At 36.8% G+C, this 16,788-nt stretch overlaps 1 protein-coding gene across 1 annotated transcript; it reads right to left on the bottom strand.

The window, feature by feature from the left end:
* Window positions 1-2,583: 2,583 nt before the first annotated feature.
* On the bottom strand, window positions 2,584-7,712 carry cbx4 (chromobox homolog 4 (Pc class homolog, Drosophila)). Its single transcript, XM_079876741.1, has 5 exons — window positions 7,403-7,712; window positions 7,265-7,308; window positions 6,869-6,934; window positions 5,321-5,387; window positions 2,584-4,708 (listed from the first exon to the last, which is right to left on the bottom strand). The coding sequence occupies exons 1-5, from the start codon at window positions 7,469-7,471 to the stop codon at window positions 3,443-3,445; spliced, it is 1,512 nt and encodes a 503-aa protein (XP_079732867.1). The 5' UTR covers window positions 7,472-7,712; the 3' UTR covers window positions 2,584-3,442.
* Window positions 7,713-16,788: the final 9,076 nt, after the last annotated feature.

The following is a 16,788-nucleotide window of genomic DNA, read 5'->3' as shown; positions in this document are numbered from 1 at the left end:
TACTAAATAATTCGAATTATTTTAAAACAATAAACTTGACTGTTTCGGACAAACAATAGGCTTATTTGTTTTTATTTTAAGCCCGTCGTTTGACTATTAAGCCATTTAAAAAAAAATCTGTCAATATGTTTTTCTTTATAAAAAATATTAAATTATATTTTACACACATGTGACATTTTAAGCCTAATTGTGTTCAGTGCTAAAGTGGAAATGATCTGCGATCTGATAAACGGCAACTAATATTTTATTGATTTTAAAGATTCATTCGATTTTAATCCGATTCTTTCGATGCAACGGATAATAAACTTAGAAAATTAGATTGTTTTCCGCTTTCTATATGTTTTTATTTTATTTGTTTCGTTACATATTATTATTATTATTATTATTATTATTATTGTTATTATTATGTATTAGGCTACGCATTTAAATAAGAAATCACACCATCAATTAGATTTTTTTAAAACGACTTTTTTTTTTAATTAAAAAAAACTAAAATATTGTAGGCCTATTATTTGTTATAATGACAATAATGACAAAAATTGTTCTAAATTCAGGCTAAAAGAGAGACAATGTGTCAAATAAAATTTAATGGTAGGCTAAATTATCTTATTTTTTACCGTCTTTAAACAGTGATCAAACAACGGGAAATAACTGGATTTCATGCTATAAAATATAACACGAAAAATAAACAACGAAACTGAACAGCTAAATTAAAGCGTTAATTGCTTGCGTTGTGCTTAATTCCATAGATCTTAAACAGTCCTTATTATAATTTTTTTTTAATCTAATTATCATATGATACATTTTTAATACAGATTTTTATTTTATAGCCTAATAAATTAAATCTCAAACAAAGAGAGAGGTTCGGAGGAAAATAATTTTCATGTTTGTCATTTAATTTGTATATTTTGTTGCTTTTAGCATAGATTTTATTTTGCAACTCATTCGATGTTTGTCGGAAACAGTTGACTAGACCTAGTAATAGAATAGAATAGAATAGAATAGAATAGAATAGATAACGTCATGTCAAGTAAAGCAGAACACACCCCCTTTCTCTCAATGCATTATTATATCCTATTGGAACAGGATTTTGGGGCAGAATTATGCATCTAGCCAACAACTCACAAGAGGACATTAGCCTATCATGAATCCATGGTTCCACTTTTCCTGTTAATATTTATAGATTATCTATTCTTGATTTAAAAAGAAAAATGCAGATTTATTTAAGTCACCCAGAAAGATGGCATGCATGTATTTTAGATCGCTCATTTTCTAGCAATCAATTAGCCTAACTTTCCATTAATTATTTAGGCCTAAACGAGCCTATCGGGCTGCAGAATGATGTGCGGCGGTGGTTCCTGGTCTATAGACCTTATTCACTGCGGCGCCATGACAGGTATGAAAGCGAGGCTGTGAGGGATAAACTTACCGTGTTTTCAATGGTAACCCACTTATAATTTTCCACAGCTTGTGTTGGCTGGAGTTTCTTGTCTACTGAATTCTCCTGGAGCCTATTTTTGCAGTGTTTCGTCAGCAGAACAATCCAAAAACACATTAAATATCAGTACAACCCACTGAAGAGATGTAGGCTATCCATTTCACTTACAGCCTCGCTTGATTCATTCCCGTTAAAAATCAAAGATGGCGCTGCTGTGATTGTGAATAAGGTCATACAGACATAAGTGCTTTATGAACATAGTACTGCACCTAGGAGGCAGCATTGCAAAATTTCATTAATCACAGCTCTGGAAATCTTATTAGACCCTATACAATATTCAACCAAATAAAACAGTGTGAACATAAAAGCACAGGAAGAAAAATGCTAATTTATTACAGCCTCTTGCTGCGCCCGAAATTGCATAATGAGTAAGCCAATTACATTTGCATTTGAGCTTACTTCGCGAACATTAAAAAGGTACGTTACCCTTTTGGTATCTTCTATATAGTATGAATATGGGTAGTATGAATGTAATCCCGACGTACTAGGCTACATCCGCCACGTTGTTACTGTCACGTGACCTACCAGCGTCAGTTGCGTCGCTTCACTGTCATTCATAAAGCTTCTCCCGTGGCCTCATGGGACAATAAAGTGTCCATCGAATGCGCACTCCAAACTCTCTTTTGCCTACTGTTTTCCAAACATGTTTTCGGACATACTGTTGGTGTAGTTTTTCGCATACCATAGTAGGGATAGGGAAGTATCGATTTCAGACGCAGCGCGTAACATATTAGAACAAATGTAAATTTGCCGATTATTTTTTCCTGAAGTCTATGTATGCAGTCAATTAGACAATATGACATAATAAAAATCATTATAAAAAAATAATTAAACACAGATTGACACATTATAAAACAAATCATTCGTTTTTATTATTGAACAGTTTAATATTGATTTGAGAAGCATTTTTTCAAACTGACTCTTCAATGTGTGCATAAAACATGCCGTTATGCATATAAATGGCCTGAACCTTGATGGCATTATTGTGTAACTTGTACATTACATACTGTACATCTCATTGCATCGACTGTAAATTGATCCCAATACATACAAAAACTATAGCATTACACTGTCCAATGTAAGCATCAATCGTACATTTACTTTCTGGTCATATGTAACAGTTTACATGTCCTGATGATCTCTGGCCATAGTTACACTGCTGTTACAGAATTGATCTGCATTAAGGATTTATTATTATTATTGAATTAATTATCAAAAGAGATCCAGGAGATGATAAAGTGCAGCTTAAACGTCTTACGGATAGGGAACATCAAACAATCCAGTTGTTTTTTTTCTAGCATTGCACGGTTAGACCTCACAGGCCAACAGCATCTGGAAATCCAGTCAAGTAAAATGTTTCAGCGAAACAAAATCAGTTACGCTAATATCCAAAAATACTTTTTTTTAAGGTACATTCATGTACATTATGATGACACCTTTCCAAGCAACTCAGAATGTATAGATCTCAATTATATGTACATCTGAAAAAAATCTTAAATCCCCAACATTGGAAGAAAGAAAAAAGAACAAAAACGTGGTCCACGATGGACATGAACATTGAAAGGTGTAAGTGCATTTAACATCAATCTTCAATGAATTCTTCCACATCCACCAGTGTGCTTACTCCAATTGGCAGACATTTTCTCAGGTAGAAAAAATCATTATCCAAAGTTTTATAAACAGTTTTACACACTATACAGTTATGGGATTTTAAATTCTATTTCAACAGCTGCGAAATCCCAATTTAATGTGTTAAAAAACATACAACCGGTATCTAAACAAACAAACCCTACATATATATGGTGTTTCTATATATGGATTATGTGTTTAAATAAATGTGTAAATATATCTTCAGGAATGGCTATGATCAGTGCATCTGAAATGAATCATCTTTGAGCTGGTTCACATGAATAAATGACAGTCCTGTTGTCTGTTGTACTGTTGTCATTCTCCTTGCACGTACTCCTTAAAGGTCACAGTTAAGCAGTTCGTAGTGATGTCTGTGATTATAACGTTACCCACAAACGGTTTCAAATGGCTGTCTGTTTTCTCCACTTGCACTGAGCTTTCTGAAGTCTTCTCCCCGGTAGGAAACCGTTTTAGCGTTTTGGTTGGACCACAGCTTAAATCAATAGGCTCTTCAGGAACGGTGTCGCTGAAGTCATAACTATACGTTCTGGCGACGTGACTGCCTCTGTAATGCAGGTTTATGGGTTCTCTCTGAGGGGAAGAAAGCACTGTGTTTGGTGCACTGATGCTCCTGTAGCAGAAGAACTGCTTAGAGTTCCTCACATCCTCACTGGGTTCCGACAGCTTCCTCTTAAGGGGATTCGTGCTGGCGTCAGTGTTCGACGGGACAGCTTTCTCTGCTGCCGTGGGTGAGGAGTTCGGCTGGTCGCATATATCCATCACTTTTGGTTCAGTCTCTGCAGGCTTGTCTTTTGGAAGTTCAATATTTTCGAGGGGCTTTTCGGGAACACATTCGCTAGCTGAAGAACGATTCCTATTTTTCTCACCGCCTTCTCCTTGATCTGCCGTTTCCCCATCAGACAGATTGTCCGTATTAATCAGTGTAGATTCCTCATTATGTCGCGCTTCCACGTCAGAAACATCCCTGTTTTTTACTTTGGAGGAATGCACACCTTTGTCCATGTATTTGCTCATCACAATGACAATTCGGCCGTTTTTGTTTTTGTTCTTGATTATTTTCATCTTGCTGCTGATGCCATTAGGAAGGGCAAACTCTTTGGCACTGGTTTTGAGTGCCCGCTCCGCTCTGCTAGCATCATCCGGCAGACCCTTGAGCTCGATAGACAGATCTTTCACTTTACTCAGGCAGCCAGTGTCTTTGTTCCGAATCCACTTCTGTTGCAAGGCTGGAGGGAGGTTCCAGCCTTTGTTGGAAGGGTCTTGACCCTTGACCTCTTTGGGTCCCGTGAGTGGCGTGTCATACATCTTGGGGTCCGGCTGGTAATGATGATGTTTCTTGCTGTTCAGCTGGTAGAAGTGTTTCTTTTTCCCGCTCAAATGCTGTTCTAAGGATATCTCCTTGCAGCTGGGCTGGTACTGATGGTGTTTTTTACTGTTCAGCTGGTAGTGCTGCGGCCGCGAGCGGATCTGGAGGGAATCCACTTTGGGCTGGTTCTCCTCATCCAGTGATGTGTCCTGAAGACCACCCAGGATGCTTGATCTACGAGCAAACGCAGGAAGCTGGGGACAAAGAGAGAATATTTATTGACATCTCAAATGAACTGGAAGTTCATCATATGTTATTTATATTACAACACATTTAGCTTTACTCTAGGGGTTTTCATAAAGGTTCTTGATTGGCATTGATGGAACCTTTGGAACCATGGAATCTTTCCATTCCACAAAAGGTTCTTTATAGTGGAAAAAATTCTTCCGATTATTAAAATGTTCCTCAAGCTAAGAAAAAAAAGGTTCTTTTAAGAACTGTTCACTGAAAGGTTCCAAAAATGGTTCCTCTATGGCATTACAGAGGAAAAATTCCCTTTTGGAACCTTTATTCTAATAGTGTAGGCAGTCTTATTATTTGAATTTATGTTTTGAGCTTGCAAACGCCATTCTCATGAATATTTTATAGGTAAAATCAACTGCTGAAGCTAATTGAAGTCATATAGGACCTCAGTGCATTAAGATGCATGTAGACAGAAAGGAGCCTTTTATTGATTCATAATGAAATGGAATTTTTATTCAGAAAGTGCACAGGAATAACCTTTTGCAAAAATATCGCCAACTTATGCACTGACTGGAAGATAAAAACTGCATTTGGAATAACACATGCTGTAAAAGCTGATGTACCTGGACCAGGGGGTGTTTGGGTTTAGGCCCTCTTTTTCGATATCCCACCATTTGCTCCTGCCTTTCTCTGAAAACAGTGCATAAAATATATATAAATCCACAGTTTTCAACACAACATATTTAACATTCTCAAAACTGTTGGGTTATAAGAAAAACTAAAGCTACAATGTTGAAATGCTTAAAGGAACATTCATTAATCCGTATATGTGTAACAGAACCATTATTCTTTTTCACTCTTAAAAAAGGTTCTTTATTGGCATCAATGTTCCATGAAGAATCTTTAACATCAATGGAAGCTTTCCAATGCACAAAAGTTTCTCTATAGTGGTAAAGGTTTTTGAGATTATTAAAATGTTCTTCACACTAAGAAAAAAAGTGGTTCTTTTAAGAACTGTTCATTGAAAGGTTCTTTGGGGAACCAAAAATGGTTCTTCTATTGTTAAAACCCACTTTTGGAACCTTTATTTTTAAGAGTGTTCTTCTCAACAACAGTAGTGCAAGATTCAGATCTCAAGCCACAGACAATCTCTTTGATCACCAGGTTACAACACAAAACAAGCGCACAACGGGTAACACGACACTCTCACACTTCTAGCGCAGCTAAACCAGAGTGAAACTCAACAAATTTCTTGCGAAAACGGCTATCTGAACCTAACAATTCTTTTCCTTTAGTGTCTGGAATGCTTTGATACCCATTCTACTTTTATCTTAAGAACAGAACAGTGGGCTCAGAAGGGTGTGTGAACATCACAAGACCTTTGACACAGCAGATTAGATCATAGACATGAGTGTCCACTTGTGAGAACACAGCTACTGATGTATTTTTCATATATGCATGTATGTATGTATGTATGTATGTATGAAATAATTTGATATAAGCTGTTCCAAAACAAAAGTTGTTGCGCTGTTCCAAAGAACAGTGCTTCTCAAACTTGTTCCAAAGAACAGCAAACTTGTTCCAAAGAACAGTTCTTCTAAAACTTGTTTCAAAGAACAGTGCAGCTCAAACTTTTTGACTAAAGACAATATTAAAAGTCCTCTGTTCTCAAAAATTAGGAATGTCTGTATATTCAAATTAAAATGTGCAATTAATTTAGTGATCACAAAAGTTATTATAACTGTGTGTTCTTGAATAAAAAACAACAGTTGTTAAGGGAACAAGAATTTGCATTCATATTTATACAGTTATTTAAATTATTAATTAAAAATAAATATAAGTCACCGTGCAGTGACAAGTTTAATAAGGCTCCCAGAGGGTTATGGCCCCCTGGTTGAGAACCACGGCCCTGGAACTGACAGGAAGAAAATTAAATCTTGATTGGTCAATGTACAATGGCACGTTCATTTTGTACAACTTGCACTGGTAATAACAATGGAGTGTTTCCAAAACTGGATAAAAGGCAAGCATCAAGAGAGTCTTTGTAGCAGGCAGACCTGACCCATGGGGCTACCATTAATCTTCAGCTACACAGTGCAGGGAGTTGGCCCCGCCTCCCGTGACCATATATGGGCATCACCACAAGTTCAGTTATTCGTCCTCCATCTCACCTGTTTTGGAAAGCGACAAGAAGGCGCGGATCCAGAATGTTTTCCTCGGGTTCCCATGTGTTATATCTGCAACATTGACGGGAAAATATGATATTGTAATAAATCACATGTTAAATTCAACGCATGTTGCAATCAAATTTAGCTATCGTAACATGTTAAGCAGAACAAAAAACATTAGTAGCCTGCTGAAAATGTAAACATACGAGCCATAAATATACGATTTTACTACATATACAAAGTAAAATGTCAGTACGATGGCAGAACGATGGTAAATTTTGTGATGGAATCCATACTAAACGACCGATGTGGCCATGCAACACCAACATCGCGCGGCATTTTCTGTTAATGTGTCTAAAAAAAAAAAAAATACCGCCTATAAAACAATTAAACACTTACTTGGCTGACCATCCTCGCCACTTCACCAGATACTCGATCCTGCCCTGAAAAACGATGAAAATGTGTTGGGTACAGCACAGGAACAACAAATATATCCTCTGCACCATTTACGGTAGTTCCAGTTCGCGGCTGTTTTACCTTCCGTAGGCGCTTCTTTTCGATGCCCTCCACCGCGAAGACGTGCTCCCCGACGGCAGGTAGATCCATTCCGTCTCTCTGCCGCCCGTTTGAGGCGAACGAGCAAAATAAAATCTTCACTGCAACGCTTTACTGTCTCGCGTTCTTCTGCCACCGCTGTGGCCCAAGATTAATTTGTCCCTCACCCCTCCTCTTTCTCTCTCTCTCTCTCTCTCTCTCTCTCTCTCTCTCTCGTATTTGTCTCCACGTTAAGCGGCGGGCACTGGAAAAGCTCAGTGCTGCTGCTACTACAGAAAATAGTTCATGCAATAATAAGCCAAGGCAGGCGCGTGACGTCACGCGAGGAGGGGGTTGACAAGAACTGTGCCGAATATAAAGCAGTAGTGTGTTTAAACGCTGTTTGCTTGCTGTAATTAAGAACCTGGACATATGCATGAATACTGACAAGCTTGCTTTGGTTAAAAAATCTATCTATCTATCTATCTATCTATCTATCTATCTATCTATCTATCTATCTATCTATCTATCTATCTATCTATCTATCTACCTATCTATCTGTCTGTCTGTCTGTCTGTCTGTCTGTCTGTCTGTCTGTCTGTCTGTCTATCTATCTATCTATCTATCTATCTATTTGTCTGTCTGTCTATCTGTCTATCTATCTATCTATCTATCTATCTATCTATCTATCTATCTATCTGTCTATATGTCTGTCTGTTTGTCTGTCTGTCTGTCTGTCTGTCTGTCTGTCTGTCTGTCTGCCTATCTATCTATCTATCTATCTATCTATCTATCTATCTATCTATCTATCTGTCTGTCTGTCTGTCTGTCTATCTATCTATCTATACAATGCTAAAGTGCCACAATCACATTTAGTTGTCATGCATTTCATAACCAAAAAGTTGTGTAGGCTGTTTTCGATCTATCACAGCATTAGAAACATGTTGTAGCTACTGATCATCTGCAATGCACTATACTTGAAGCAATAAGGGTTGTATATACATTTTTACCCCTCAAAGGATGCCACGCCAAAATACACTTTACTTTTGCTTCTTTATTTACCATGCAAAACGCACACAGTGGCCAAATATAGCGACAAAAAAACACCTCTAAACGAGCTATATTCTATTAAAGGCACCTCAGTTTAACGCCAGTAAATTAACCACTCGTTCACGACCAGCATGTAGGCTACATTAGATGAAGGCATTAACACCTATTTTTTTACAGTCTTATTAACATTGTATGCAGTTTTATAGCCTAAAACTGTATATAAAGCGGACATATGAGGCAACATTTAGAAGCTGCGGATTTTAAATTACATTCCTTGAAACGTAATATCTAAAGTACATCAATTAACATCTTTATCTGCATTATTATTTTTTACCAGCGAATAAAATTCAGCAACTAAAGGGTTAAAATGAGGTTGAAGCGTCAACAGCCAATCTAAGCTCCATATATGGCCATGAAAAAGAAAGGGCAAATATAGCGTGTTCTTGCTGGTTTATTACATTTTTTTACACACAAATTGTAATATTAACACAAAAACACACCATGTGGCACAATTTTTGAGCAAAAAGGTGTGTTTTGACGAAGAGAAATTGATCGTCGCGCTGCATTTCTCCTCAGAGAAACACACCCTGCTGCCGTAGAAACAGAGAGTGGAAAATGATTGAATATATGACAGAGACTGGTTGCTCTACACCTGCTGTAATGTGAATATCGACGACAGGTAAATGAAGTATAATTTCTAATAACATAAGGTTAAAACTGAACCCTATAAAATCACAGCAAGCCTGCAATCTTAGTACATCATGCACAGCATTAAAATAAATCAGCCACAACTTCCTGCTGTCACTTTCAGTATTCAACTCATTTAGTCAAGAGCATGCCGTAATTATCTTCCATTTACAGTACTACTGCAGAAGAATCTAACACATATTTGGAGCTGCACACTTTTATCCAACCAATTCCGTGTTGTTAAACACTTTTTGTTATTTTTTTTGGTCAGACTAAATTCTCATTCTCTCAGATAGGCTACATCTGTTCAAATTCATGTAATTTGGACCAGAATTCTTTGTGTTATCAATTTAAGTTATAATGCGTCCCTATATCTGAATATGCATATTTACCTTATTATTCAAGAGCAGTAAAGTATAGCTTATTCAAAAAGCAGTCTGTCAAATTAGTATATCTGGATTTGTATGAAACAGTAACTATTTTGAGATGGCGTAGCCTACTGAGATTATATTAATTTATATTTTCAACTAAAATGGACACTTTTGTTCAACAAAGCCTGAGTAAATCATTTTCATTCATCACAGGTCAAAGCACCATATGGCTAAAGAACAATACTAACATGGCGGATGCAGTATTTCCAGGAATATAGTTACACACCTGCATATACATTAGTGAGTCGAGAAGTCAGTTTATCAAATTCAGTACATGCACAGGAATTCAGACACAGCTCATGATAATGACAATGACCTTAACCATTTCAAGAGCTCTCCGGTTGGCAGCAAAAGACAGTTGACTGGATGGAAACCTCTCAAAGAGATCTTAAACTGTGATTGTTGCAGAGATTTTCCATGTATGGAAACTCATTCACAGAACACCCAAAATAGGGGTTCCACTTATTGAGTGCCAGGCACCAAAGCGCTAAAGAAAGAAAGGGATTGATAGAGAGAGAGAGAGAGAGTGCACAGTGTGTGCCAGACTATAAGTGTAGTCTCCATTGCCCAACCAAGCGTCTCATTTATCCCACTATAAAGGGTCATGGAAGAGGATTGGTCGAGGACTGGAAGGGTATTAGAAAATGTTAAGAGGGGCCTACAGGCATTCTATCTCAGCTCAGTGGGAGCTCATTAAGTTCTGGTATCCTAATGAGCTGTTATCAAAAACTGCATGCAATTTGACAGAAAATACATTTTCAAAGTTAAATATGCATTCTTTTCAAGAGCAATGTTGCTTTACTTAATGATAATCAAGATTTTCCACACAACAAGCCTTAAGAGAGAAATGCGATAACATCAGAAATTAATTTCCAATTTACTTATTTACAAAGCTTTATGCATGCAGTCAGAATGCATCCATGTAATTTTCTCCCAGTGCTGCAAGCTTCAACTTCCATTATTTTTCAATTATTACATGATTGGTCAGATAAAATATAGTGTCTCGGTTAATTTTCTGGTTGCACTTTAATCTAGTCTTCTATCAGTTATCAAGATGACTATGTCATTGTCATGCGCATCGCTGGTAGGAGTGCGGGCTCATCAGAAAGTACCATGGCGTGCCGCTCTTCTTCCCCCAGAGCACATGAAAGGGGGTTGGGATTGTCGGCAGAGGGGGAGGGGGCCCAAAACAGACAGCGGAGTTCCCCAGGGTGCAGAGGGATCTGGCAGGACTGCCGTGGCTGACCTGTCAATACTGTATCACGCACTGAAGCATGCTCTCTACACCATCCATCTATGCTGACTGACTTTGGTTTAAAATAATGTATACTGTCTGTCAGTGAAGAAATATAAAGAGTGGTGGGACAGCTGAATATGTGGTGTGGAACCTGAGTTCCACACCACAAATATAAAGAGTGGTGGGACAGCTGAATATGCCATCAAAGCCATTGTGCAGCATTTTGATTCTGCATGGAAAATAATGCTGGCGATTTCACACATAATCACATACAAGTTATCCCATGTTTCACCTTAAAAATTAAGATTCCAAAAAGGGGGGTTTGCAGCGATGCAATAGAAGAACCATTTTAACCTTAAAATATAAAAATGTTCTTAGTGTAAAGACATTTTTTTATATATATAATGTAAAGAACCTTTATCCAGAGAAGCTTTGGTGCAGTGGAAAGGTTCCATAAATGTTAAATGTTCTTTATGGAACTATAGATGTCAATAAAGAACCTTTATTTTTAAGATGCAGCAATTAGATCAATTGGAGATCAAATGGAGACTATTGCTTAAAGGGATCGTCTACCCCAAAATAAAAATTCTGTCAACATTACCCACCCTCATGTCTTTCTAAACCAAAAGAAGGTATTGTGTGAAATATCTCAGTGTTTTTGTCTATACAATGAAAGTCAAAGGGGTTAAATGTTGTTTGGACCAATGTTGTTCAATATCATCTTTTGTGTTCCACAGAACACACACACAAAAAAATGGGAATTGAATTTAAAGGTTCTTTATGGAACCATAGATGCCAGTAAAGAACCTATATTTTAAGAGCGTTTAAGTCACCTCAGATGTTTGTCCTGATAAATACACCCATATGCATGGTAACATCTAAATGCACTGGTCTGACTGAAGTCAAAAATATCATTTGACTTTACAGAATTAACCTTAATATTGGGTTACAGTCAATTTAGAAATAGAGTGGTGCAGATATGACATGTTTATAGGCCAACCCTGAAGTTAGCATCACCCTGGTTCCCTTGCCAAAAACCCTTTTGGATTATTGCAGAAAGTAAGGGCTGTGACTCACAAAAGCATGATAATGCTTAAACTCACATGATAATGATGAACAAAACATTTATGAATTTTGAAGCGTAAATACAATCGGCAGAAGTCAAAAGCTAAACGTAGGCTATGAACGAACTACACCACAGTCACATGACTTGAAGGTCACCACTAAGCTTCCAACAACTATTTCAGTCTTTGTTTAGAAACAGTTTCCGTGAAAGTTCAAGTTATAATAGTTTGCACAACCTCTGTAGTCCCAATTAACAATCACCTTTTTCAAGACAAGTACAGTAAGCACAGTAAAATAAAAAGAGGGTAATACTGATGTATTTTATATCGTAGAATAAAACATGAAAATATCTTGAGATTGTGTTCACCCCAGACCTTATTTTAAGCATTTAACCAAAAACATATTCAAAAAAACCAATTGACTTCAATGCTAAAATGCTAACCCGTTTCCTGGTTTTGGCCTACAAAAATGTAGGTAATTTAACCTGTTTCTATCTGAAGAGCAAAAACATCTCAAACTGTGTCTATGTTTGCCAAGATCCCAAAGTCTTTTTTAGCTCAATACACTTACAGCATGCCAATGATTGTCTCAATTGCAATGATTTCCCCAAAGGAATTTCTCACAGCTGGCAAAGTTGACACATAAATAAAACATAACTGAGGTCTCTATTAAGTATCCTGCAACCTCTGAGCAATAAAATGTTCCCCTGGGCAGTGTCATGCAAATCTAGACCGGCAAATGTGTACAATACAAGTGTGGAGTTGGCTTTGCCCTTCTCTTCCGTGACTCTCGGGAAAGACTATCTGACTGTTCCCCTTGCATTTTAATTCTCATTTCCCTGGCAGCGGAGCTTAAGGGATTCTCTGTCCACCTCAGCCTTGACAGCGGACCATCCGGTCTCAGGGTCAATGCAGCTATTCCACACTGCAACCTTGAGTTCTCGGTGCCCTATAACCATTTAGCCGAGGTTACAGCACAGCGCATTCACTTGGGCAGATGAAACCAATCACGCACATAATAAAAAGACGATCGTGGATGTGCCAGGGAAGGGTGGGGAAGATGAAGAATATTAAAAAAGAATATCTGGAACAAACGGTGATAGGATAAATGGACAATACAATGCAGTTTAATGTGGCGCTCCATCTATATGGAAATGCAGGCGTGTGGGAAGTGGGAATCTGCCAGGGAATGTCGAGTAGCCCGTGCTGGTGATTGGATGGGGGTGTTTTGTTTCAAACTGTGATTGAAAAGATACAATCACATGGAATTACAATGAAGACGGTGAAATTTGGAATTGTCAAGCAGGAATAGATTGTCTTCCTTTCTTTTTAAGCAAATCACAAATGGTTTACTTTAAAGATCACTAGACGAGCTCTAGAGACACAGATCCTCAACGAAGACCACCAGAACCAGACAAGTCCTCGACACAGACCCTATGGCCAGATTCAACTCCTTCCCACCACATGCTGGCAAATAACGTACTGTATCCCAATCTTCAAGCAGAAGGACCTGGATGACATATTCTGAATGCTATCAATCCACAATCTGACTTGAGATGCAACCTGGAATTAAACCACATTATGTTTGTTTTCCCTCCATTTTTGTCACCTAATGGAGTTTGTGTTCCTTGCCACTGTCGCCCTTTGGCTTCCTTATGGCGTTCACTTTATATTCTGCAGTATTATTGACTTGAATGCTCTGATGAGAGCTGGATGAAGACATCGTCTCCAGAGCTGCTTTATAGATGAATTGAACTCAATTCATTATTGAACTTTACACAGCTATTGAACTGAAATGAATCAACACTACTGATTTCAACAGAATAATGACTTACTATTGTCTTTTAGAGCTGCTTTACAGCAGAATTCAATTGTGTTTGAATCACGAAATAATTATTTTCCTAAGTTTATCCATGTAAAGCTGCTTTGAAACAATCTGTATTGTATATAGCGCTATAAACAGTAAATAAAGGTGACTTGACAAGTCAGTTTTTCTTCATAGCACCAACATGTAAAATAGTACAATTGCACACAAATACAAAGAATAGCTTTTTCCAGCTTAATGAAGATGCTTGATCTAGCTGGAAGCTTCCAGAACCATGTATGCATAAAATCACTCACTCAATATAAATAATTTGATTTAGGAATTTGAATTGCATTTAAAATTTCCATTAATTTGGATTACACAGTTTTAATATGAACTAATAAACTTAATGTGATGCATATTTACCACTCACATAAACAAACTGAATAAACTGAATGTGTTTTAAAAGGTTTATATATTATCATTAATAAATCCAATTTCTTTCAATCTTATACTTTTTAACTAATTGAATTTTGCTTGTTCCACAGCTAGCCAGATTTAAACCACATTCATACTTTTTAACGGAATAAATGTAATTGTTTTCACAATGAACAGATTTGTTCTCATTCAATTTGAATACATGCATTTAGAAAAAAATATGATTATTTAAATAAAACCAAATAGAGGCAAATAGTTAATAATAATAAAAAAAAATTGTGCACAAATCTTATGTTTCATTTGACCCACAAACATACTAAAATTAGTTTGTTTACGAATAAACTGAAGACAAGCAAATAGTCACAGAGGTCAAATCTTGTTTTTGTTTCAAACAAACCACATTTGATAAGAGTATCACATGTTATATTGACTGCAATTCCCACTGCACATCTTCCACATTTGCTTGAGCACGTCTGATGGTTATTTAAAGAGAAAGCCATGGATTTCTCATTCCCATTGAAGATAATGGTAAATCAATAAGCTTATTCAAATCATCCTGAGAATGTCTGAGGAGTGAAAAAGGCAAAACAGGATAGATATTTAGTCTAAAATAGATGTTTTGTGATGTTTCATTTATTATTTTCCAGCACACATTTCTGTATGCAAGTCTCTTGCTGAGTTGCAGTGGGGGTCACAGTAGCCGTCAGCCATAAATCAATACGAGACTGAAGAAGTTTACAAGCACAGCTCAATTACGGTTTACATGCCTACAGTACATCTGGAAAACATGGATGGTGGTGTTTTGGTTTGTTGTATTTGTTCCCAATATGAATTCCTTCAGCTGTCAGGCCTTTGACTTCAGACTCCTCAGGCGAAACTTGTTTCTCCGGCTCTCTTTGATTCTGTGTGCATCAAACAAAACATATGGATTCTGGGCGATTTGATTTTTTCAAGATGACGTGTTTGTTGAGGGTGTTTTTTTTATTATACAATGGTGGCTATTGGTTGAAGCCGACATCTTCATTGGCTTCTGCGCTGCCGGCGACCCGAGTTTTAGTTTATGCAACCATATTTATGATTTTTTATTTACTGGCGGAAGATAAAAGGAACAAAAAAATCCCAAAGACTTACACTGATGGAAGGATCTGAGCCATACACTGCAAAAAAAAAAAAAAAGAGATTTTCTTCCTCACTATTTTTGTCTTCTTTTCCAATACAAATATCAAAAAATTCTCAAATCAAGATTCATTTACTTGAGAAACAAAATGACATAAGATATAAAGTCTTAAGTTTCTTTTTCTGACCCCATTAGTAGTATAAACTCACATTAGTAGCACAAACTCACTTAATTTTGATAAATATTTCAGAAAGAAATCTTAAGAAAAAATCTCAAGTCATTTTGATTCTCAATTACAGTAAATATGTGTACTGGAAAACAAGACAAATCCAACTGAGTAGCCTAAGAAAATCTATTTACAGACTTCATAGAAATTTGTAGATGGACTTGAACCACTAAGCATCCACCTAGCAACCATATGAAGACCTTAGCAACCACCCAAATCATCCTAGCAACTGCACAGTAATGCGCTGGCAACGCATCTTGATGGTGAGTTTGGCATAAGCGCCAGATTTACTAAACAGACCACTAAGCAAAATTATGTCTAAAAGACGTCTTTTCAACGTCTTTGTCACAAAAATCATTTTTATCATTCAATAAATAAATCATTTTTATGACGTCTTTTTTTTTGACGTGTTCTGCACGTCTGATATATACGTTCATGGAACCTTCGTACAAGGTTAAAAACTAGTTCAAATGTGGTCATACATATTTTCAACATAATTTAAGGTCTCATTTAGATATCATTTATACTGTTTCTGGACCAAATAAACACTCTCAGGATGCATTGAGTTAAAACTCATGTTTATTTCAATGTAATTTCCATTTGTAATTGCAAAGCAATTCACAGACAGTTTGTGTTTGTCCAAAAATCATGAACATAAAGGAAACATCTGTAAATCACACATCTTTGGATCATGAGAGAAACCAGATCTGAAGGAAAGACTTTCTGGCTCAGACACTTGTGCTGTCCTTAATCACAAACATAAAATACAGATAAATTGACTACTTTTGTCAGACATCTATAAGATCTTAGTGAGAATTAACAGAGGTTTAGATGTTGATATTTGTTTCATTTGAAGTCACCATTGTGGTGATCGGTGTTTGCTTTAGTTGGGCTCTTGGTCCCCTTTCTTTTTGCGTTAGCTTTTTTTTCTTTTCTTTTTTTTTGTCTGTGATTAAGGACAGCACAAGTGTCTGAGCCAGAAAGTCTTTCCTTCAGATCTGGTTTCTCTCATGATCCAAAGATGTGTGATTTACAGATGTTTCCTTGATGTTCATGATTTTTGGACAAACACAAACTGTATGTGAGTTGCTTTGCAATTTCAAATGGAAATTACATTGAAATAAATTCAATTTTTAATTCAATGCATCCTGAGAGTGTTTATTTGGTCCAGAAACAGTATAAATTATATCTAAATGAGACCTTTGAACTAGTTTTTAACCTTGTACGAACGTATATATGAGACGTGCAGAACACGTCAAGAAAAGACGTCATAATTTTTTTTATTCTGGCTCCTCAGACGTATTTTCAACATACGACTTTTGTGACAAAGACTTT

The sequence above is a fragment of the Squalius cephalus genome (assembly GCF_949319135.1).
Source record: "Squalius cephalus genome assembly, chromosome: 1".
Taxonomy (NCBI): domain Eukaryota; kingdom Metazoa; phylum Chordata; class Actinopteri; order Cypriniformes; family Leuciscidae; genus Squalius; species Squalius cephalus.
Note: the sequence above shows the minus strand (reverse complement) of the source record. Positions and strands in the feature narration are given on the sequence as shown.